This window comes from Sorex fumeus, unplaced genomic scaffold (assembly GCF_029834395.1).
Source record: "Sorex fumeus unplaced genomic scaffold, SorFum_2.1 ptg000122l, whole genome shotgun sequence".
NCBI lineage: Eukaryota > Metazoa > Chordata > Mammalia > Eulipotyphla > Soricidae > Sorex > Sorex fumeus.
Genome location: NW_026606179.1, coordinates 39,616,919 through 39,641,529, shown reverse-complemented (window position 1 = coordinate 39,641,529; position 24,611 = coordinate 39,616,919). Strand labels below are relative to the sequence as shown.

Sequence of the window (24,611 nt, the reverse complement as noted above, 5' to 3'; positions counted from 1 at the left end):
CTGCCAGACGTAATTCCTTCCTGAGTGCATGAGCCAGGAGTAACCCCTGTGCATTGCCAGGTGTGATCCAAAAAGAAAAAAAATAATTTAAAAAAAAGAAGCAGAAGTATCATCATTTGCAGATGATTTGAAATAAATATGAAACACGCTAAAGACAATTTTAAGGACTTTAGAAACAAGGACAGCAAGTGACTGGTCCCAAGATCAATGTTCAGAACCTGCCCCAGGCCCCCCAGGCACATCAGGAAGAAAGTGCTCCCACGCACAGATGCATTAGGAAAATAAAATACCCAGAAAAAAAATTTCAAAAAGGAAATGAAAGCTCTGTGTAACAAAAACTGTAAGAAATTATCAAAAGACAGAAGAAATTAAGAGACAGAAAAACATCCCATGTACAAGGGCATAGAAATTTAATAAGTTCAAATGTCCATTTTACCAAAAGCAATGTACAGACTTCATGCAACCCAAATAAACTTCTAAAGGCATTTTAATAGGAAACAGAATAAAAATACTAAGGCTGACACAGAAACTTAAAACTCTCGAATCGTTTTGTCCATCCTGAGGAGGAAAGAAAACTCAGATATCAGATGGTCTGGCTTCAAATTATACTACAAAGCTATGTTTGTAGCTACATTACAATTGCCTGGAATAGAATTAGATACACGGGTCAATGGTGTGGAACTGGAAGTCTATACAACAAAATGCACGTATTTGTCAGTATTTAATCTATGACAGAGGATCTCAGACTGTATAGTGGAGAAGGAGTCCCTTCAACGAATGTGAGTGGAGAAGCTGAGGACACAGGTGAAAGCATATGGCCAAGCCACCCTCTCATTCAGACGCAAAAACAAACTCCAGATGGGTTAAAGACCGGAACGTAACGCCCAAACCCATATGTTCACTATAAACTAACATAGGGGAAACATCACTGTCCTGTCCTCCCGTTGTTAATCGATTTGCTCGAGCGGGCCCAGTAACGTCTCCGTCATGAGACTTGTTGTTACTGTGTTTGGCATATCGAATACATCACGGGCAGCTTGCCAGGCTCTGCCGTGCGGGCGAGATACTCTCGGTAGCTTGCCGGGCTACCGGCAAGAGAGGGGCGGAGGAATCGAACCCAGCTCAGCTGGGCTGGCTGTGCAAGGCAAATGCCCTACCGCTGTGCTATCACTCCAGCCCACAGGGGAAACATACATGACATTATTATTAGAGGTGTTTGGGGGGCAACGGCACCTAGAAGTGAAATGTAAGGAGACAGAATGGATGAGAGGACAAAGTCAAAGGAAGAGACAGACGAACAGACACAGGCTGGAACTAAGGGTGCCTGAGGGGGGAACAGGAGTGGGGGCGGGGTGCTGGTGCGTGAGGGAGCCCCTCCTCAGAGGCAACAGGGAGCTGGAGCCGAGTAGCCCCGCCCATCCCCTGCTGCCCGCCCCCAGCCTGCCCCCAGCCCTCACAGTCCCTGTCTTCCCTTCCCCTCACTGCAGTCTCCAGAGACGCAGCTTCTCAGCCAAGGACTCTTCTGTTGTTCATGGTTCCTGAGAGTCCCCGGGGTTTCCCGTCCATAGAACATCTTAAAAACATCTCAGAGGCAAAGACCCCAAAACATTTACCTTGACTTGTTACAGCTACTTGATTTGAAAACAGCTACTGATTTTTTTTAATTATGTTCTTCTTTACACTCTTCTACAGGTTCCACATTCTCTATCGTAAACACGTACTTTTTAATATCAAAAGATGCACAAACTGGCAATAAAAAATGAAATCCCTTTAAAAAAAAAAGACAGGAAGAAAATCCCACCCATTTTTAAGGCGGAGATCCAGATCAAATGCCATCTCCTACAAGAAGTCCTCCTGGATTCCCGGTTAGGAATAAGGGTTCCTGAAGCTTCTGGAGTTTTGTCTTCGACACGTCTCGAGTGTCAGACTGAGTGATCCCAAGGGGGAGTGACCAGGTCTGTTGGTCCCAATTTGTGTCCAAGAGAATGAATTGTGATGAGCTGTGGCTGGGAGGCGGGGGAGAGGTGCACCCCGAGGCCTCTGTCTGGCGGTGCAGTGCTGCAGTGAGGGTGCTCCCTTGACAGTTCCTGCTGTGGGAGAGTGTCCGGAAAGGCCAGCCCCCGGGGTGGGGGGCTCTGAGCAGTGAGACGGGGGCGCAGTTTAGGAACAGCTGGCCTTGCCCTCCTGAGTCAGGGGCAGGCACAGGCCCACCCGGAGGGTACCAGCAGGCCCCAGGAGGCCCCTGGGATCTTCCACCCCCAAAGCATTGCTGGGACTGGGTCCCGGGCTATGTGAGGGGCGGGAGAGGAGGGGCAGGCCCTGGGCAGTGAGCGGCAGGAGAAGGGCCTCAGGCCTCCCGAGCCGGGGCATCCCAGGCCCACCGAGGCCCGCGGGAGTCAGCTGAGGTCCAGGTGGCGGCTAGATGCGGCCCGACGAGGTGCTGCCCGAGCTGATGGGCAGCCTGGCGCTATCCGAGCTGCTCTTGAGAGAGGAGGAGCCAGCCCGGGCCTGCAGCCGCATGGACCAGTACCAGAGGAAGATGAGGAAGCCTGTGGGCGGGGGGAGAAGGCAGGGTTCAGAGGGCGCACGCACACACGCACACACAGGCACACACTCACGTACACACAGGCATGCACACACACAGGCACACACACAGGCACACAGGTGCACACGCACACATACGCACACAGGTGTACACAGACACACATGCACACACACGCACACATGCACGCATATGCACATATGCACACACATGGACACACACTTGCATACATGCACACACATATACATGCACATTCATGCACACATACAGACGTGTGTGCACATGACACACTCACGCACACACAGGCACACACTCATGCACACACAGGCATGCACACACACAGGCACACACAGGTGCACACAAGCACACAGGTATACACAGACAAAAAGGCATACACATGCACATAGGTGCACAAACGCACACAGGTGTACACAGACACACAGGCACACACAAGCACACAGGCACGCACACAGACATGCGCACAGGCAGATGCATGCACACATGCACACACACGGACAGGTGCACACAGGCACGCATTCACACACAGGCACACACAGGCATGCATGCACACCCACAGGCACACATGCACAAAGGTACACTCACATGCACACATGAGTACCATGCATACATGCACACATATGCACACATGTGCACACACTTGCATACACGCACACACATACATACGTATACACATGCACACATGCAGACGTGTGTGCACATGCACGCACACACACACACATGCACGTGGATACAGAGGGAGCAGCTCACGGACCCCTACACGGGGCTGTGATGACCGAGTTCTCCCTCCCTGCACAGCCAAGCGCAGAGTGGGGAGGGGCGTCTGTCCGAGGCGGGGGTGCAGAGGGCCCTCATGAACAGCCCCCCGCCCATTCTCCAGGCCGAGCTCCTTGCACAAAGGAAAGGGGACGCCTCATCTTTCTTGTTTGGGTGTTTCGGTCACACCTGGCGGTGCTCAGGGGTTACTCCTGGCTCAGTGCTCAGGGATTGCTCCTGGTGGGGGGAGCTGGGGATCGAACCCGGGTCGGCTTTATGCCAGGCAAGCGCCCTACCCGCTGTACTATCACTCTGACCTGGGATGCCCCCAATCCACGTACGGGGAGACTGAGGCCAGGCTGCCGCCAGCATCTCTGCCCCCCAGCCCCACCTACCTTGGAAGGAGGTGATGATGCTGAAGATGTAGAGCACTGCCAGCTGGAAGGTGCCGGAAGCGAAGGAGAAGAAGACCAAGGCCCAGGGCAGGCCCAGGACCAGGCTGAGGCCCAGCAGCGTCAGCACGTGCGGCCACTTCTGGGCGTGGGGACGCAGCCGCACGATCTGCAGCACCATGGTGCCCAGCATGGCCGTGTTGAACAGGAACACCAGGCTGAAGAGCCCCAGGTTGGTGATGTGGCCCACCAGCGAGTCGCGGAGCCAGCACCTGCGGGCAGGGACACGGCTCAGAGCCAGCCGGGCGCACGTCGGGTGGCGGGAGCACCCGCGGGAACTGCGCCCAGGCACGCCTAGAACCCGGCCCAGGAGCACGCTGGGCAGGAGCACGCGGACTCAGCTTCTTCCCATCCTCATTCTCTCTCTCAGTGGGAGCAGAGCCCAGGGAGGGGCCACTGCGATTCCCCTCAAATAATTCCTGGTGTCCTATAGGGTGCCGGGATCAAACCCAGGTCAGCTGCATGCAAGGCTAGTGCCTGCCCGTGTGCTCCCTCCAGCCTGCTCTCTCTCTCCCTCTGTGTGTGTGTGTGTGTGCGTGTGTCTCTCTCTGTGTCTCTGTCTCTCTGTGTGCATGTGCGTGTCTCTGCCTGTGTGCTTGTGTGTCTCTGTCTCTTTCTGTCTCTGTCTCTCTCTCTGCCTGTCTGTGTCTCTGTGTGTGCATGCGTGCGTATGTGTGTCTCTGTCTCTGTCTCTGTGTGCACGCGCATGAGTGTGTGTCTCTATCTGTGTGTGTCTGTCTCTGTGTGTGTGTGCATGTGTCTCTGTCTCTGTCTCTCTGTCTCTGTCTCTGTCTATCTCTGTGTGTGTGCATGCGTGTGACTCTGTCTCTGTGTGTGTGCCCGTGTGTTTCTGTCTCTGTGTGTGCGTGCGTGTGTGTCTCTGTGTGTGTGCGTGAGTGTGTGCCTGTGTGTGTCTCTGTCTCTGTGTGCATGCGTGTGTGTGTGTATCTCTCTGTGTGTGTGTGTGAGTGTGTGTCTCTGTCTCTATCTCTCTGTCTCTGTCTCTCTCTGTCTCTGTCTGTCTGTCTGTCTGTCTGTCTCTCTCTCTCTCTCTCTCTCTCTCTCTCTCTCTCTCCTGTCTCTCCGGACCCACAGACTCACCAGCATTGAACACTAGGGGCCGTTTGTCTCTGCACTTACTTGGCAGGGTGGGGGGAATGGGGTTAGGTCACACCCGGGCGATGCTCAGGGGTTACTCTGCACTCAGGAGTTACTCCTGGCGTGTTCGGGGAACCATATGGGATGCCAGGGATGGCACCCGGGTTGGTGGCGCTCACACACACCCTCTCCCCACTGTGCTCTCGCTCTCTGCACTCTCCCCCTTGGCTACTCACTGTTTGTAACCAGAGAGGCTGGTTTTCCTATCCATACTGTGGATGAGTGAGTTCAGAAACATTTACAGGGACACGCTGGGCGATTCACGAAAAAATATTCAGTCACGTTGCCGGCGGGCCAGAGGTGACGCACACCCCCGAGTCACCACCAATTCACAACTTCATGAATGACCCACGAGCCGGGGGCTGTGGAGACGGCACCTTCCCAGCGGGGCAAGACCCCGGGTTGAGTCTGGGTGCAGTCAGAGCGAATAGGGGTCTGGGGTCCAGCCGCCCTTTCCCCCAGCTCACGCTGGATTGTGCCTGCTCTGGGCTTCTGTCAGAGCCCTGGGCCCAAGGAACATTCTAGAGGCTTCTCTGCTCCCTCGTTCTCCCACTCACAAATGGGGAGACGAGATCTAGAAGTGGGTTGAGGACTCTGCAAGGCCACTGGCCACAGGGGCAGACCCAGGCTGACCCTTGGCTCAGGGTCCGGCCACTACCAAGCCCTGGGGGGTTTGCTGGCCCGTGCAGCTGGGCCCAGTGCTCCCTGAGCAATCTCCCACCACCCCACCCCCACCCCAGGCCCGCCGCCCTGCCCCACTCACATGGAAGGGTACGAGACGCTCTCAGGGGCCCTGTGCACGGCCAGGATGATGGAGCCATAGTTGTTCACATCCACCAGTGCCACCAAGGTCACCAGCGAGAGGGGGAAGCCTGGGGAAACAGGGCAGTGGGCATTTCTATGGGGGGGCATCTCTGCTGGCCTCGCCCTGCCCCCTGCCCTCCACGGGGCCCTCCCGGCTGGGGGACAGGAGGCCGCAGGAGAAGTGGGAGGCACAGACGGGTCACGTGGGGATGGGATACTCCCAGGATGGAGGCTTGGCCTCACCCCTGAGCTGGACTGGGCCCCCCTAGCTGCTGGGAACCCGGGACTATCCAGAACTGGGTGCCGTGACGCCCGGGGGCCCCATCACTGCCCTGAGAAGAGTCTGGGTGCCGGCTGGACCGGGCCAGCCAGCTGGCCCAAGAACAAAGGCTGCCTGAGGTGGCAGATGCCCTGCAACAGTGCACAACTTGCACCTCCACACCAGGCGGTCAAGGGCGGTTGGGGTCGGGCTCATCATCACCAACCTACAGGGAACCCGAGGACACAGGCAGGGAGGCAACCCCCAAAGCCACGTCCAGGGCTTCCCACACACTCACCCCAGCCCACGATGCTCAGCTTGAGCAAGTAGCCAGGGACATAGGTGCCGAAGACCTCCACCACCAGCCGGTATAGGTTGTAGCCCTCGAGGCCCATCCAGGTGAGGCAGGCCAGCAGGGAGAAGTGCAGGAAGATGGCGCTGGCCCGGCAGCCTGCCTCCGAGCCAGCCAGGGCCACCGGCTCACTGAGCAGGAAGCTCACGTCCAGCAGAAACACGGCCAGCAAGAGGTTCATATGCACCTTGATGGTATAGTCTCGCCCCTTGCGCCTGCACAGGGCAAGTGGGGTCACCTCGATGTGCCCATCCTTCCTCCTCCAGACAGCCTTCCCTGATTACACACACACACACACACACACACACACACACACACACACACACACACCCTATCTTATTCTTGGGCTGCAGGCATGCCGCCACCCCCTGCCCTGTCCATCCTGTGCTCTCGGGCCTGGGCACCGTGTGTACACTCAGTGGCCATTTTGCTCTGACGGTGAAGTGGGCAAATTAGCTGCCCTCACCCACCCAAAGTTCCCGTGGTTGGAGGGAAAGATGCCTGCGCCCGCAGCCCACTGAGTTACCAGCTGCACACGGGGTCGTCTGTCTGCCCAGGGGGTGCAGGTCTGCTGCACCCAGCGAGCCCCAAACATCCGGGACCATCCTCACAGCCCCCCACCGCCCCCTGACCACCTGCCCAGCTCCCGTTAACCCCCTGACTGCCCCTGACCACCCCACTCCCCCTTTCTGCCTGCACCTGGCGCCCGCCACTGCCTGTCCAGGGGCTGTAGTGACCACCAAGAGGGGAGCCAGTGTCCAGGGCGGGTCTCTGGCTGTGGGATTCTAACGGGGGGCCCAGGAATGGAGGGACCCCTGTCCCCCAGCAGGCCGTACCTGGAGCAGAAGTAGGTGCCGATGGTGAAGACGCAGGCCAGGGCGGAGACCACGCAGCCCACGTAGGACAGCAGGGACAGGTAGTGCCTGTGCACGGCGTCCACGTCCGCGGAGGAGGTCTGCGGGGGGCAGGGCAGGGCCGTAGAAGGTCAGGGCAGGTGCTCGCCCAGCTGCGACCCTGCCCTGCATGGAGCAGAAGCCGAGTTTCCAGTTCCCCAGAGGGGCCAGTGGCGGGAGAAGACCCGCCCCCAGCTTGTGTCTGTCCCTCATGGGTGGGGCAGGGGACACCACACCCAGGGGGCTTCCAGCCCGGTTGGACAGCCCCACTGAGGGTTGTGTGGTCACCCGGGGTCCTCGGAGGCTGGCAGCATGAACCAAGCCATACTGTCCACTGCAGCACTGTCCTCCCGTTGTTCATCGATTCGCTCGAGCGGACCCCAGTAACATCTCCAGTGTGAGACTTGTTGTTACTGTGTTTGGCATATTGAATATGCCACGGGGAACTTGCCAAGGCTCTGCCGTGCGGGTGGAATACTCTTGGTAGTTTGCCGGGCTCTCCGAGAGGGGTGGAGGAATCGAACCCGGGTCGGCCGCGTGCAAGGTAAACGCCCTACCCGCTGTGCTATTGTGCCAGCCCAAACCAAGACAAGCCAAGCCGCAACACCTCCAAAACTGCCTGCAAGCGGGTCTCTGCCGCCGAGGGGTCTCTGCCTCTGAGGGTCTCTGCCCCCACTCCCAGGGTCTCTGATATCTGGAGTGTCTCTGGCCCAGAGGGTCTCTGCCCCCTGGAGAGTCTCTGTGTCTCCCTCACCCAAGTGTCTCTGCGCCCTGGAGAGTCCTTCACGTCCACTCCCGTCCCTGGGGCACTGGAACCTGTGTTCACTCACTGCAGTCAGCAGGAAGGACCAGTGACTCCACAGACCAGCTGTGTGATCTCATGCTGCGTCTTAACCTCTCTGAGCCTCTGCATCAGCACCCACTAAATGGGAGTGGAGGGCCCCCCCGGGGGCGGTTTGAGAAGGCCCGCGGGGGGGGGGGGCGCTCACCATCAGCAAAGCGAAGTAGGTCAGGTGGGTGCAGAGGCAGGACGTCTGCGTCTCCCGGCGGATGGTCTCACAGCCCGCATCACTCCAGCTCCCCTGGCTGCTCACTGAGGAGGTGGTGGTGCGGAGCAGGGATTCAGCCCAGGGTCCGGGCCCACAGTCTCTCCCATCCACCCCACACGCCAGTGCATGACTCCTCTGAGCCTTTACTCTGCCTCGCAGATCTGCCCAGCTGCCATCACTCCCTCCTCCAGGAGGCCCTCCTGGGTTCACCCCGCCTTCCGGGATGCCCTTTCTCCTCTAGAGTCTGGACCCAACCTGGGGACGCCTCACACTCACATGTCGGGTCCTCGACCCAGAAGACACATTGGAGAGTCATGTTCTTCTGCAAAGACAAGAAAGGAGAAGGGCGGTTCCCTTTCTGTCCCCCGCGACAGTCCAGGCTGAGAAAGTAGCCCCCTAGCCCCTCGTCAGTCACCACTTGGTGTGGCCCTGCGGGGGTGGGTGGGCACAGGACCCCCAGGTCCCCTCACTCACCGGCTGAGGCAGGTGCTGGAAGGTGAGCACCACGGGCTCCGAGAGATTAGCCACTCTGGTGTCCTGCACGACGATGCCCACCACTTTCTCCCCCAGGACCTGGCTGGAATTCTTGTCCTGGATACAGGGGTGGGGGCGAGAGAGGGAGGGGCTCAGGGCTGGGAGAAGAGAGACAGCCGGAGAAGGGGGGGCTCCCGGCTGCTCCCCTGATTTCCTGCTGAGGTGCAGGCTCCCTCTGCAAATGTTCCTTCAGGGAGCACAACCCTGGAGTCAGATCAAGGCCGTCCCAGCTCCCTGAGCCCCTGCAGGCTGTTCCCAGCTCCCTGAGCCCAGTGCATGCAGTTCCCAGCTCCCTGAGTCCTTGCAGGCTGTTTCCAACCCCCTGAGCCCCTGCAGGTAGTTCCCAGCTCCCTGAGCCCCTGCAGGCTGTTCCCAGCTCCCTGAGCCCAGTGCATGCAGTTCCCAGCTCCCTGAGTCCTTGCAGGCTGTTTCCAACCCCCTGAGCCCCTGCAGGTAGTTCCCAGCTCCCTGAGCCCCTGCAGGCTGTTCCCAGCTCCCTGAGCCCAGTGCATGCAGTTCCCAGCTCCCTGAGTCCTTGCAGGCTGTTTCCAACCCCCTGAGCCCCTGCAGGTAGTTCCCAGCCCCCTGAGCCCCGTGCAGGCTGTTCCCAGCTCCCTGAGCCCCTGCAGGTTGTTCCCAGCTCTCTGAGCCCTGCTACCATGTGGATGTATATTCCTGCTTCCCTCCTATGCTCGCCTGGCTCCAGCTCCCTCCAGCCCCCCACCGGCCACACAGGAAGGGTCTCCCGGGACAGGGCCCACCTGGAACAGGGCCTGGCTGCTGAAGTCCACCACCAGCAGCCGCTTGGCAGACGCCCCGCTCCGGCCTTTGGTCTTCTGGAAGATGGCGCGGGGCAGCCGCACGGAGTACTCCTGGATCTCGCTCTGTTCCTCCTGCAAACCAGGGTCCTTCTAGGCTCAGCTGGGGGGAGGCACCCCAGGCTCGGCCACACAGGTGAGCGGGGACACCTCACATGACGCTGCATGGCTGAGGGCCCCGCCCCCCACCCCTCCCCTCCAGGGAGCCACTCCTGGGTCCGCACAGCCCCTTCCCATCCCTCTCTCCCCCAGACAGGCCGGAGAATCCGAGGCTCGTGGCTGCGAGGGTGGCTTCCCATGACAGTTGTCAGCTCCGTCCCTGGCATCCTGGCCGGGTGGGCTTCGAGGACAGGGGGCAGATTCTCCCTCACCGGGTCTATACCAGGGTCAGCCCCGAGGCTGGGGTCACAGCAGGATGTTTTGGAGCTGGGCTCTGCCCACACAGAGTGTCACCCCGTGTTCCCCGGGCACTGTGAGGGTCCCAGTCAGCCCCTGCCTGACACCGGAGAGAGAGCCGTGTCCACCCTTCCTGACCTCCTGCCGGGAGCGGATGTGCAGGTCCTCCAGGCTGGCCGCGGGCCCCAGCTTCCAGACCGTGGCGTTCACCCGGTCTTCCTCGAAGGACACCGAGTCCCCAGGGAACTTGACCGAGGTCAGCTTGGACTCCAGGTCCTGCAGCTGCCTGGTGGGGAGAGGGTAGATGAGGGTCACGCCCCGCGGGGACCAGGCAGTGGTGGGGGGGAGCAGGAGCGAGAGGGCCCGCCCACCCCACACTCACTGGCCAATGGGCGTGGGCAGGAGTCTCCGGCCACCTCTTCCCGGCTGCCTCAGGAGCTGGCTTAGCTGCTGAAGGTCCCGTTTCAGCTCACACATGTCCACCGAGGCATTGTGGGAGGTGTTCTGGGGGGGTTCTGGGAAGATAGACAGACAGACTGATCCTTAGGGCTGTGCCTAGATTCCTGCAGCGCCCCACCCCCACGGGCCATCTGCTCTGGAAGCATCAGCCCCTGGACCCTGCTGAGACAAGGCTGTGGAGGGGGCGGCCAGCTCACATCCACCAGGTGCCCCAGGCCTGTCCCCTCCAGGTCCTTTGCAGAGACAGGAGCCTTGCGTGGGCCCCAGCACAGCTCCGTGACCAGCTCCAGCCCCTCAAGGGTCAGAGGAGGTGGACACATAGGGAAGCAGGTGGCCGGAGAGGCCACACCTGAATCTCTGAGACGAGACAGGACTTGCTGTCCAGGGCTGTTCCAGAAAATCTCTCTCAGGCTGGCTGTGCTGCGCAGGGCTGGGATGCGTGGCTATAGGGGCCCCCCAGGTGTGGGGCAGGATCCTAGCCTCGCCCGAGAGAGGGGCCCCATTGGAGCGGTCCCAGATCTCCCCTGCGCTGCCGCACCCCAAGCACATATGAGCATTTTCTTCTGTTTTGCTTCTGGTTTTTGGGGGGTCACGCTTGGCAAGGCTCAGGACTTACTCCTGTCTCTGTGTTCCAGGATCACTCCTGGGCACTCAGGGAACCAAATGGGGTGCCAGGGATCCAACTCAAATCAGCTGTGTGTGAGGCAAGCGCCCTGCCTGTTATGCAGTCCCCCCTCCTCTCTCTCACACAAACATACACACTCACACACATACACACTCTCCATCTCACACACACACTCTCACACACGCTCTCCATCTCACACACACTCACACACACTTTCTCACACACATACACACTCACACACTCTCACATATACGTACTCTCACACACACACACTCTCTGACACACACTCTCTGACACACTCTCACACACTCACACACATAAATTCTCACACACTCTCACACACACCCTCTGATACACACCCTCTCATACATATACTCTCACACACATATACAATCTCCATCTCACACACACACTCTCACACACACTCTCTTTCTCACACACACACACTCATACACACATTCTCACACACATAAACTCTCTCACATACTCTCACACACACCCTCTCACACACTCACACACTCTCTTTCTCACACACACACTCACACATACACACTCTCTTTCTCACACACACTCTTTCTCACACACACTCTCACATATACATGCTCTCTCTCACATACACACACACACACACACACACACACACACATACACAGCCCTGTATTTTCGCGGCCTGAGCTGCCAACAGATGTAAGGCGCCCTGCCCCCAAGTTACCCCACCCCTACTTGGCTGCTTGGGAGGAATCAGCATCGGGAGATCCCGACTGGCCACCCCCAGGGACTCCAGCCCTCCCTGCCCCCATCCTCAGCTGCCTCAGCACCCTGCACCCCTGGGCAGGTCGGTCTGTCCCCAGCCAGTGCCCGGCTGTGCTTGCTCTGACCATGGACCTGACTTACTCCCCAACACACCCCAGCCTGCACCCCTGCTTTCTCTCCTGCTCCCTCTCTGGGAATTGGGGAGCAGCATGTCGGGCAGCCGGGATCGGCAGCCCATCCCTCAGGGGTCTGCCTTCCCATCTCCCATGTGTGGCTGCAGCCACTCACCCCACTTTGGGCCACCGGCTCCTTCCCCTGCACCTTCTCCAGCCTCCCCCCACCCCCAGCCCTGATGGTCCTTTTCTTTTTTTTTTCTTTTCTTTTCTTTTTGGGTCACACCCGGCGAAGCACAGGTGTTACTCCTGGCTCTGCACTCAGGAGCTACTCCTGGCAGTGCTCAGGGGACCATCTGGGATGCTGAGAATCAAACCCAGGTCAACTGCTTGCCAGGCAAATGCCCTACCCGCTGAGCTATCTTTCCAGCCCCGCGATGGTCCTTTTCTGCCTTCCGTGGCAGCCTGCCTGCAGAGCCCCAAGACACGCACCCCAACCCAGTGACCCTCGGGTCCCGTCCAGGATAGCCTGGCCTGTCCACCACCACCCCCCACTCCCGTGCCCCGACAGCGGCCTTACTGTGGAAGAAGAAGTTGAAGCTGGCAACACTGGGCAGGCTGGTATTCCCACGGCTCCACCAGGAGCTGACGGACGTGGCGAGCAGCGGGGGTCCCTGGACCTGGGGATCCTTCCTGTGCCTGAAGCAGAGCAGGTCGGACGCCCGGTCACTCAGCGGGAAGTCACTCTTCCCATAGCGGAGATGCAGTCGCCCGGCCCCGCGGTGCCAGTAGAGGCAGAAGTGGTAGAGGCCCCGGGGCTCCGGGAAGTCCCAGGAGGCCGGCGGGAGCCCAGGGAAGGGCGCGCCGATGATGAGGGCCGCCTCGGAGTTGTTGATGGAGATGAGCAGCTCCGATGTCTGCTCGTACTGCAGGCGGCTTCTCTGTGTCTGGTTCCGCTGGCCACAAAAGCGGAAGTCCTCCCTGGGGCTGCCGGCATGAGCACCTGAGGGGGCACAGGCTTCAGGTGGGGCGACCCAGGAGCAGGAGCCAGTGGGGGTCCCGAGCTCTGGGCCTGAACCCACAAACAGTCCAGGGGGCCCCACACAAAATGAGTTTATCTGGGTTGGGAGATGCTGAAAGTAGACTATGGGCCAAACATGAGGGCCACTTAAAGTAAAGTAAGTAAAGGCCCTCCCGTTGATCATCGATTTGCTCGAGCGGGCCCAGTAACGTCTCCATTGGAGACTTTGTTGTTACTGTGTTTGGTATATCGAATACGTCACGGGGAGCTTGCCAGGCTCTGCAAACCATAACACCCAAAAGGAGAGAGAGGGAGTAAGAGGGAATGCCCTGCCGCAGAGGCAGGGGTGGGGGATTGAGGTGGGGTGGGATGGGAGGGATCCTGGGAACACTGGTGGTAGAGAATGGGCACTGGTGGAGAGATGGGTACTCGATCATTCGATGACTGAATCACGAAAGTTTGAAAGTCTATAACTGTATCTCATGGTGATTCATTGAATATATATATATAAGAATTTATTCCCTCTTGGGCTGGAGCAATAGCACAGTGGGCAGGGCGTTTGCCTTGCACGTGGCCGACCCAGGTTCAAATCTAGCATCCCATATGGTCCCCTGAGCACCGCCAGGAGTAATTTCTGAGTGCAAAGTCAGGAGTAACCCCTGTGCATTGCCAGGTGTGATCCCCCCCCCAAAAAAGAATTTACACCCCTCCTCGGAAAAACACCACCTTCACAATGCTCAGGGCTAACTCAAGAATGAATAATGGGGGCCAGAGTGATAGCACAGCAGGTAGGGTGTTGCCCTGCACACAACCAAGCCGGGTTCGATCCCAGATGGCATCCCATATGGTTCCCCCAAGCACCACCAGGAGTAATTCCTGAGCGCAGAGCCAGGAGTAACCCTGGCATCTCTGGGTGTGACCCAAAAAGCAATAAATAAATAAATACTGTATAATAATGTCAAAGGCGGAAAAAGAAGGCTTCCTATAGTCTTCAAGTAACTCCTGCAGACAGGCCTGTGCAGGCTGTGCACTGCCCAAGCTCTCTACCTGTCATGGAGAGTTCACTGTGCCCCATGGAGGCTGTGCACGGGGTGGGGTTGGGGAGGGCTTATTAAAATGCCCTCTTCCTGTGAGGTAGTGGCCGTGCTCCCACTGACTGAGAAACAGGCACGTTTCTGCAGGAAACCCGCAGTGCCCTCCCCAGGAGCGCCTACCTTGGCCCAGGACGAGCAGGAGCAGCGTGGACCCCAACAGGACACCGGCGGCCATCTTGCTCCCCGAAGTCACCCCGGACAGTCGCTGCCTGAAAGAGACCAGAGTGTCAGCCAGGGCCTCAGGGGCTGGCCATGCTGCTTGGTTCCTGGGCCTCAGGACGCCCTGCTGGAAGCCAAAGAGCTCCCCTCAGGGTTGGCTTTGCTCAGGGTCCGGCTGCTCCCCCGCGGGCTGCCCACCCAACCCTGCGAGGCTGCAGACAGTCATCTGAAAGCAACACCCCCCCCCCCCAGGCCTGAGCTCGCCCCCAGAAACATTATCATCCTCCTCCTCATCCCTGAGACCCAGCAAGGAGGACACCTCCTCCAGGAAGCCTTCCCCAATCAGTCCCCACGCCCTGTGGGCCCTCTCCAGGTGATTGGGAATGGCACATTCCCTTCTCAGCCAGCCCACGGAGGGGGAGGGGGTTCTGATCCACCTCTGTGGACTGTCTTCCCATTGTTCATCTATTTACTTGAGCAGGCCCAGTAACATCTCCACTGTGCGACTTGTTACTGTGTTTGTGCTGGTGAGATACTCTCGGTAGCTTGCTGGGCTCTCCGAGAGGGGTGGAGGAATCGAACCTGGGTTGGCCAGGTCAGTCACATGCAAGGCAAACGCCCTACCCTCTGTGCTATCGCTCCAACCCATCTCTGTGGACAGGGCACAAGATTGCTGGCCAAAGCCTGCTGCAGACAGGACCACATCTACAGGGGCAGGAAGGGAAGGGTGCTTCCCACTACTGCCACCAGGGGGAGCCCGTTCCAGGGCTGAGCATCTTAGTTATTTATTATTATTGAGTCATCATGAGATACAAAGTTGTCCATGATTGGGTTTCAGTCATACAATGTTTCAACATGCATCCCTTTAGTATACATTTGCCACCACCAATGTACCCAGTTTCCCTCCTGCCACCCCCACCTGCCTCTATGGCAAGCTTTTCTCTCTCTCTCTCTCTCTCTCTCTCTCTCTCTCTCTCTCTCTCTCTCTCTCTCGCTCGCTCTCTCGCTCGCTCTCTCTCTCTCTCGCTCGCTCTCTCTCTTTCTCTCTCTCTCTTGCTCTCACAGTGATTTGCAATGCAGGTACTGATAGGCCATCATGCTTGTCCCTTTACTCTGTTTCAGCATCCCGTTCTTGTTCAAAGTGATCATTTCCTGCTATCACTGTCCTCCTAAGTGGTCCCTTCTCTGTCCTGACGGCCCAGGCAGCTTTAGCTGCTAGAGTGTGTCCCAGGGCAGAGTGGCCCAGATGCTCGCCCCAACCCCTCTGCTGAGGGGTGCCTGGCCCAGCCTGGGTCACCGAGCACCTACCTTCGGCCAGCCCAGCCCTGCGCTGTGTTCATTCTCACCCGCCGCCGTGAAGCCGGCCCCACAGCTGCCCGCTACCCACACAGGGACCCTGGAGCCCAGAAGTTAAAGGACCACGACTGCTCCAGAGGCCAGGACCCCTCCCTACCTGTCAGGACAGTGCCCCTAGCAGGGAAAGTACGAGCCAGCATTCTGAAATCAGTGCCCGGTGGGCTGACTGCTCCGTTACTGACTGGGGTGCTGGCCGTCACAGACAGGTATTGTCATCCTAGGCTGAGCTACCTTCTGGCCAGGGTGACCATCTGCCCGGAACCAGGCCAGCCTGGTGGAATGCAAAACAGGAGGTGGGAGTTGGGGGCAGAACCCAGGAGGACTTCCAGCAAGAGGCGGCTCAGGAAAGTACTGTTGGAGGGCAACATGAACAGGAGGAGGGTCCGAGGCCCCTTGAGCTCCAGACTGTGTCCTGCCGCATATAAACGCGCCCCAGTCTCTGGAACCTTCTCCATCCAACCAGGGGTCACGGTCGGGCTCACCGTCCCGGACCCAAGAGACCGAGGATATGAGAGCGTTTCCCGGACTCGGCCGTGTTTCCGCAGCTGGAATTTCTGAGCTCCGACTCTGCAGCCTCGGGGAACGTGTGGTTTCCTCTGAAATTGCCCAGAGTCCCCGCGGGACGGCAGAAGGGACAGGGACTGCCTCACCTTCCTCCTACCCGCCAAGCCTCAGACTGTACACCAAGGACCCCCAGAGCCTCCCACAGGGCCCCCAGTTTTGTAATGGCAGAGACGACTCAGAGAACTGAGCACTCCGCCCACATCCTCACTTTGGTTTTGTTTCTTCTGTTGTTCCTTTGGCTGGAGCAATAGCACAGCGGGTAGGGCGTTTGCTTTGCACGCAGCAGGCCCGGGTTCGATTTCTCCGCCACTCTCAGGGAGTCCGGCAAGCTACAGAGAGTATCTCGCCCACAAGGCAAAGCCTGGCAAGCTCCCCGTGATGTATTCAATATGCCAAACACAGTAACAAGTCTCACAATTTGTTGTGAGACATTACTGGTGCCCGCTCGAGCAAATCGATGAACAACGGGAGGACAGTGCAGTGCAGTTGTTCTTTGGGATTTGGGGGGTTTTGTTTTTTGGGGTTTTTATTTTGTACTTGTAATTCAAGATCCAGAAAGTTTTCGTGGCAGAACCCGCTGCGAAAGCTTCAGACTCAGCAAGCACTGCAGGCAGCCAGCCCTGCCTTAGAGACTCAAGGGGGCAGAGACCAGAGGGGGCTGGGCAGCTCAGTGGGTGGCACTCGGACCCTGAGGTCTGTCATGTCCGGCACTGAAGTCCCTTCCCACTGCTCCTGGCTACTTAGCCACCACTCCACGATGACAGTTCTGCCCCCTCCAGTGCTGGGACATGAGGGGAGGGGACGCCCGGCTTTCTTCAACTCCTCCACCTTCTTAGGGCCAGAGCCCGGAGCTGCATCCCTGGGTTCAAATCCCAGCTCCTACCCCCCACCCCCCCGCGTTGGCTGTGCATCCTTGGGTTCGTAATCGCCCTCTTCCCTCCCTGAGCCAAATCGGAACCTAAGTCATGGCATGTTCCTGAGGGAATGAAATGAACAATTTCTTATTTTTTTTTCTTTTTGGGTCACATCCGGTCATGCCCAAGGGTTACTCCTGGCTCTGCACTCAGGAATCACTCCTGGCAGTACTCAGGGGACCCTATGAGATGCTGGGAATCGAACCCGGGTCAGCCGCGTGGAAGGCAAACGCCCTACCTGCTGTACTATCGCTCTAGCCCCTGGGCTTGTGTTTCTTATCCAGGGGCCACATACCCCACAATTCTCAGGGGCCCCTTCCAGAGCTGTGGTACTCAGGGGTCACTCCTGGCAGTGCTCAGGAAGCACCGGGTGGTGCTGGGGATCGAACCTTGGGCTCCCACGTGTGAAACCTGTGCCCAGCCCCTCGAGACGCTTGGAGGGGTTCATTCCTGCCCCCTGGCCACGGGGGCCCATCCCCTCCTCTGTCCACTCACCGCCTCACTGCCCTTGGCCTGCAGAACAGTCAGGGGAAATTCTTGGAGCATGAAACTTCCTTTCCTTTCCGGGAGAGCCTGGGAAGCCCGAACCCCACCCAAAAAAAGTCCCTCCTTAGCCCCCCGCCCCCCGCCTCGGAGACCAGGGAGAGCCAGACGGGCCAAGGGCACTGCAGCCCAGCTCGGGCAGCAGGGTCTGGTCCTCACTGCCCCTTCCCAGGACCAGCTCGGCCCCTGGGTACCCCTGCATCCCGCAGCCCACACAGGGAGCAGGGGCACCCTGAAGGAGTCACACACCCCAGACCCCACCAACCCGCTCAGCCAGGGAGGTGGGAGTGGGGGGAAGGGTCAGCTCTGCAGGGCTGAGCCCGGAACCAGGACCCTGACCACACAAACGGAGCCTCACCCCTCATCGCTGGCGCTGCAGACCCAGGGAACTGGGGGGCCAGCACCCCCTGAGAACAAGCCCATAAGACCCCCACTTTGCACCACACAGTATAGGCAGCGTAGCGAGGGTCTTAGCATCTAGCACGAAAGTCACAGCAGGGTCCCAGCCCCCGGGGGTGCCTCAAAGCACCCCACCATGGCTGCTGTTGAGGGCCACTTCCCAGATGGGGAGACTGAGGCTGGGAGCGAGGGTGCTGGGTGCAGCCTCACCTCAAAGCACGTATGCATGCGCGCACACACACACACACACACACACACACAGAGACACATACATACCCACACACACACCTCCTCCCTCCCAGACCCCTCGGCCCTGGCAGAGACCCAGGTGGCGTGCTCCTTCGGGGGACCCAGAGAAGAGTGTTGGGTGCCCACGGCCCAGAGTGAAGCCCCTGCCAGCCCAGGAGAGAGGGGGCCCCCAGCTCCCCTTCCGGAGCAGCCGCCCTTCACCTCCGTCCTTCCGTAAACACATGGAGAACGGAACGGTCCGACCCAGCCAACACAATGGGGTGCGAGCAGATGGGGTCCCCAAGGGTCCGGGCAGAGCCCGACTGAGCTGAGCCCCCGCTGGCCCGCCCTGGCCGCTGAGCCTAGGAGAAGGGGTGCTGGCAGGGGACAGGGACCCTCCGGCTCACTTTCCCCCACCCCCACCCCCCCTGGCCACCAGGCGGGCTGTGGAGCTGGTCCCTGGGCCCTGCCAGAGCTCTGGAAATCCCATTTCCTCCGGGGAGGGGGGGGAGGGGGCAGGTGAGCTCTCCCGGGCGATTGTACCCGGTGGAGGGTGGGGGGAGGTTGGCCACACCCCCACCACTGCCCCTTGCTGGGACAGACTCCTTCCAGGTTCCCAAGCAAATCTAGTCCTCTGAGGGTCAATAGAACACGCTGTCCCCTCCCGCGTGGCCATGGGGGCGGACACCGGCTGAAATGCAGGTTCCCAGGCCGTGCAGGTGGGGCCTGAGATCCAGCTTCTCATTCTGCTCCTGATGTGGGCCCAGTCCAGAGGCACAGATGGCTGGGGGCTGGTGAACACCACCGCCCCTGCGACCTCTGAGCCCACCCTGAAGGGTGGGAGCCTGGAAGGAGCCCCCAGAGGCAGGGGAGGGGGCCCCAGGATGAGATGAGTCCGGGGTGGCGGGCTCTTAGGGAGACACATCCAGGGCTGGCCGGCACATTCTCGCTGTTAGGGGGGATGCACACGGCCTGATGCAGACTGTGTCCTGGAGGGGGACCCCTGAGTCAGTGCTGGTCAGAGTGGGACCCTTCACACGTGCCCTGGTGTGAGGGGGCAGGGGCAAGGAGGAGAGACCCCCTGCTCACATCAGCAGTGGCCTTCAGAGCCTGGAGGTGGCTCTGAGTAGGGGGAAAGAGGTGGTCTGGGGGAGCCCCCACTGGGCTCGGGGGGCTTGTGGGGGCGGCTGGGAGGGACCTGTCGGCGCTGCCCCAGCCACTTGCTCAAAGTTGGTCCCCTGGAGACATGGAGTGCCCAGAAATCCCGGAGAAGCCCCCTTGGGCATAGACACCCCCTTGCCCTGCTCGGTACCCCTGCCCACTCCTGGAGCGGTTTGCAAAGGCCACTAGGTCACCGTCCGGCCTGTCCCCTCTCCAAATGGAGCCTCAACCCTCGTCGCTGGAGCTGCAGATCCAGGGAACTGGGGGTCGGGGGGCCGGCAACCGCTGAGAACAAGCCCATAAGACCCCCACTTTGTACCACACAGTACAGGCAGCGTAGTGAGGGTCTTAGTATCTAGCATGGAAGTCACAGCAGGGTCCCAGGCCCCAGGGGTGTCTCAGAGCACCCCACCCTGGCTGCCATTCAAGTAGGTGTCTTTGGCCTACACAAGGGAGCCCCCTAGAGGGGAGGGGGCTCTGGGCCCGAGGGGCTGTGAGGAGCAGCGTGGTTTTGGGATCCAGGAGTGTCCCCCACCACTAAGACTGCCCCGAGGCAAGTGGGCTCCAAGGCCTCCAGCCCCGCCCAGGGCTGCGGCCCCACATTCTTGGGCCTGCCGGCACCCCCATCCCCTCCTCCCTGGCCTTCGGGGCCAGCCGAGTCCTGGGCGCACTGCCCACTGGGCCACTCTCTGCAGGCCCACATGGGCCCTGGCCACAGGCAGAGGAGCAGAGGGGCAGGGCTGGTGGGGGCTCCCAGGGTGGGGGGCAGGGGGAAAGCCCAGCTCGGAGAGGCCCCGGGGGAGCCCTGCCTTTCCCCCCATTGTTGCCAAGTCCTCTGGGCCAGTGTCCGGGTTGGGAGGAGCTGGACAGAGCCCCGTGTCCAGCCGGGCTGGCCAGCAGCAGGGCCTATGCGTGGGCCGGCCTCTCGCTGCACTCACCCCTCCTCCTGCCTGACAAACCCTGAGGAGGGTGGGAGAAAGCGGGACCCGGAGAGAGGGGGGTGGGGACAGGGCTTAGCCCAGGCCTCTGTCCATTCCCATTCCCGCCAGGTCCAGGCCTCGGCTCCTGGGCAGAGCCGAGGAACGCAGCCTCGGGCCCCGTTTGAATGGCAGGAAACTGATGGAGGGCCAGGGTGGTTCAGGACTAGAGGGCCTGAGTGGTAACACAGGGGGAGGGCGCTCACCTCGCACGGGGCTGGTCCTGGGTTCCATCCCCAGCATCCCATAGTGTCCCCCAAGCGTGTCACCCCAAAACAAAAGCAAATCAACTAACAAAGCCGCTGAGCCAGGACTCAAGCCCAAGATCTCTGAGCGGAGTTCTCAAACCTCAGACTCCCACACCCCTCGCTCCCTCACTGTCTCCCGTCTCTGCCAGCAGGGGATGTGCCAATGCCCTCAACAAAGGGACGTGGGCGGGTGCTAGAGGAATGCCCCCTGCCCTCCTCGGTCCTGGGAGAAGGCAAACCAAAAGCTCTGATAAGTCCTGCAGGGAGCAAGTTCCCGGGTCCCCAGACCCCAGTGGCCCCTTTTAATTTCATTGTTCTGTTCTGTCCTGGTATGGATTCTTGTTAGCAACATGGAAAGCCAATTCTGGGAGGTCCTGACCCCTGGCATTCCAGAGACCTGGCATGAGCCCTGCCCGCCCGCCCCCAGGAGCCAGACTGTGAGCCCCCCAGGTCACTTTGAGCCCCTGACAATGCCAGGCGTGGGTCTGTGCAGCCCTGTTCCACCTTCCAGCCCTTGGGGAGCAGGGGACCGTTCAGTCAGTGCTGTGCAGCCAGCAGGATGGGGTTGACCTCAGATGGTGCAGACCTGAGGGGGAGGTGTGTTGAGGCCAGAGTGACAAAGATCAAATGAGGTGTGAGAGCTCCCAGGCTCAGATCAGCCCTCCTGGAGGTGGAGGGGGGTGGGGGACGCAGAGTCTGGGGGCGGGGGTGGGACACGGTGCCTGAGGGGACAGAGTGGGGATGAAGAGTGTGAGGGGACCGTGGGGGGCACGTGTCCCTGGGCTGGAGTCCAGAACCCAGTCACATACATGCACACACATATACACACACACACACACACGTGCACATCGGTACACGCACACACATGCACACACATGCACAGGGCACATGCACAAGCTCACATACATGCACAATACACATACACACCTCACACTCCCGCACACATGCATACGTACTCACACACATAATTCTGATCACTCACACCCACACACTCACACACACTCTCACATGTGTGCACACACAAACACACGCTCTCACATACATCCACACACTCTCACACTCACACACATGCTCGCACAAACACGCACATGCTCTCATACACACGCACATGCTCTCACGTACTCTCACACATAGGCTCACACATGCACACACATGTTCTCATACACACGCACACGCTCTCACATACTCTCACACGCTCTCACGCTCACACATGCTCACACACACGCTCACACACGCATGCACACGCTCTCACAAGCACACACGCCTGCCGCGTCTGCCCCTACTACAAGGCCCAGTGTGTCAGTGACACAGACGTGTGCCAGCCCTGGGGCTCACGGCCTGGGCCTCAGGCAGCCCGTCCAGTCTGCACCTCGGTTTCCTCCCCCGCTCCAGTGGGAGCGAGCCGGCCCCTGCCCTACCTCCCGCGCCCACCTCCCAGCCCTCACCCAGGGCAAAGAGGCACAGAGGGTGCCCAGTGTCTCCTCCTGCAGACCCCGTGGGCTGTCCTGCTCAAGTTCCCCTCCCCCATTTGCGCTCCCACACTGCCCAAGGTCAGTCCACAACGCCCCTGTGGGCTCCCTGGGACCCACAGTCTCCCCCGGACCTGGCCCAGTGCCCGGCCTACAGAATCTTTGACTTCCCCAAGGTCAGTCCCAAGTCTCCCCCTGCACCTGGTCCTCCTCGGCCTTCAGCTCACGGCTCCCTGTCTCCCTGGCCAAGGAGGGGCACGGGACAACCCCAAGAGGTTGGGAGTCTGGACAGGACAGAGGCACCAGCCTGGGGGGCAGGGGGGGACGGGCATGTGTCTAGCTCAGCTCACCCCCCCCACCTCCATCCCTCCACTGACTCGCCCCAGGGCAGGGGGCCTGCTACCAACACACACACACACACACACACACACACACACACACACACACACACCAGGAGGCTCAGGGCCTCCCGCTCTTAGAAAACACCAGACTTGGCTCGGAGCTGTGCACACACGAATGCACCTCCCGATCCCTGCCACCCCGAGACAAAGGCCCTCGGGCCCATTCAGCAGGGGAAACTGAGACAAAGTCACGCGTGCGCCCCAAGACGGCTCCCGCACTCAGATCCCTGAGTCCACCCCTACGGGCCCGCCTGGCCACCAGGAAATGTTTCTCTTTAACACCATGGGCAGGAGGACGGTGAGCCCAGGGCTGAAGGGTACGTTCGCAGGCAGAGCCCCAGCGTCAAGCCCCAGCCCTGAGGCGTTCCCGGGCGGCACTGGGTGGGGTGTGCACCCCCGGCTAGACAATACTTGTGAAACAGTCTCCTTGGAAGGGGGGGGTCCTCCCCACCAGAACCTCCCAGTGCCATTGCCACAAGCCCTGAGCCCCTCAAGCATTCACCAAAGGCTCATCCTCCCTGGGGTGGGGGGGGCGGAGGGACCAGCTGGAGGGGCACTGAGCTGACGGGTGTGGGATTCAAGCCCCAAGGCCCCGAGCACATCATCATTCCGGAGGCTGCTGTGGGAATTAATCCACTTAGAGGGTCATCATGGACTCCCGGTGGGTCCCTGGTGCCCCCCCAGTCCCAGCTCGCCCCTCCCAAGGCTGTGACCTGGAGACCTGGCATTCAGGAGCTCATGGAGGAGTGCGGTGGAGAGAGCTGGAGAGAGCGGGAAGGGCAGGGGGGAGGTGTGGAGGGGAGAAGAATGAATGGAGGCTGGGGATGGCGGGAGAGAGAGGGGGGTGGGGACAGGGAGAGCAGGAGAGAGCGAGATGCCGCCGGGGGTCCCAAGGAGAGGGGCCCGGGTTCCGGAGTGAGGGGGAGGCAGTGGGGAATGGAGGGGGGGGAAAGGACCTACCTGAACCCCTCCTTGGTAGCCGGGGTGCAAGAACACAAAAGTCTGGGACTAGGGCAGAGCGCGCGTGGAAGGCTTCCTGGCTGGTTTGCAGGCTGCCGCGCCGAGTGGGGGTCCGTTCCCCCAGGCGAGGGGGGTCAGCGGGGCTCAGCCTTCAGCCTCGGGCCCCACACCCTCTCCAGGGCTTCCAACAAAGGGGGCAGCGGGAAGTATGGGATGTGAGCCCCGGAGAAGGGGCGCAGGTGACTGCAGCCCCTGGCAACCGTTACCCCAGCAACCGTTGGCAGCTGCCCGGGCTCCTACGTCAGGCTCCCCCCACCCCACCCCTCCCCGCTCTGCCCAGTGCAGGGAGGGGCCCCAGCTCGGCTCCTCAAGAGTCCGGACAGGCTGCGCGGGGCAGAGCCTCTCAGAAGGATTCCCGCCTCACCAGAGATCTCGCTTTTCAATTTCCCTTGAGATTCAGCCAGGAACGCTACAGGGCTGTCCTCAGTCGCTTCAAAGAACCTGCTGAGAACTACCCCTGGGGCCCCAAATGCCTGTTGCCAGCTGAAGTTGCGCCCGCTGTCTGCCAGGTTGGACCGTCCCCTCACTCGAGCCTGGGGGACACACCACCCTTTCCTGCACGCGCTAAGCAGCCCACGCCTCCAGGAAGCCCTCCCGGGGTGCCAGGACACATCAGGACTCTTCCTTCTGAGCTCTCCTGGCTTTCCTCGAGCTCCCCAGGAGCCAACTGCAGCTCAGATCCCCCATACTGTGACCCCAACTACAAATCTCCCAGGAGTGCCACCAGGCGGTACCCTGTTCTGTGGTGCTCGCCCGCTGAGCCCGTCTCACAGAGTGGAAATAGGCTCAGGGAAGCCCCATGACTTGCTCAAGGCTGTTCGGCTGCTCAGGGGGCGGAGGGTTCGCACTCCAAACCAGACGTCCTCAAAGGCACCAAGGCAGCCTGGCCAACCTGCCCCCACACGCACCCACTCTTAACTTGATCACCCCCAGGGCGGGGGAGCTCACCTCCCCGCAAGACGTAAGACGGCACATCGCTTTCACCTCGATCCCCCTTCGGAGCACCAAGGCAAGGGGGGGAAGCCCACAACGGGGGATCTGGGTGGCCTCTGTGTACCACAGGGGATACCGGTGGG

General features: G+C 60.1%; 1 protein-coding gene across 2 annotated transcripts; it reads right to left on the bottom strand.

Annotated features, from left to right (window-relative positions):
• Positions 1–1,464: 1,464 nt before the first annotated feature.
• On the bottom strand, positions 1,465–23,546 carry ADGRG1 (adhesion G protein-coupled receptor G1). 2 transcript variants are annotated; one of them, XM_056135952.1, is made up of 14 exons: positions 23,476–23,546; positions 14,217–14,305; positions 12,562–12,999; positions 10,414–10,546; positions 10,170–10,317; positions 9,579–9,710; positions 8,758–8,874; positions 8,560–8,605; positions 8,224–8,327; positions 7,178–7,296; positions 6,288–6,556; positions 5,690–5,798; positions 3,712–3,980; positions 1,465–2,549 (listed from the first exon to the last, which is right to left on the bottom strand). In XM_056135952.1, the coding sequence occupies exons 2-14, from the start codon at positions 14,269–14,271 to the stop codon at positions 2,419–2,421; spliced, it is 2,070 nt and encodes a 689-aa protein (XP_055991927.1). In that variant the 5' UTR covers positions 14,272–14,305; positions 23,476–23,546; the 3' UTR covers positions 1,465–2,418. The 2 variants fall into 2 exon arrangements, with proteins under 2 accessions (XP_055991927.1, XP_055991928.1); XM_056135953.1 differs by having other exon boundaries at positions 12,562–12,984.
• Positions 23,547–24,611: the final 1,065 nt, after the last annotated feature.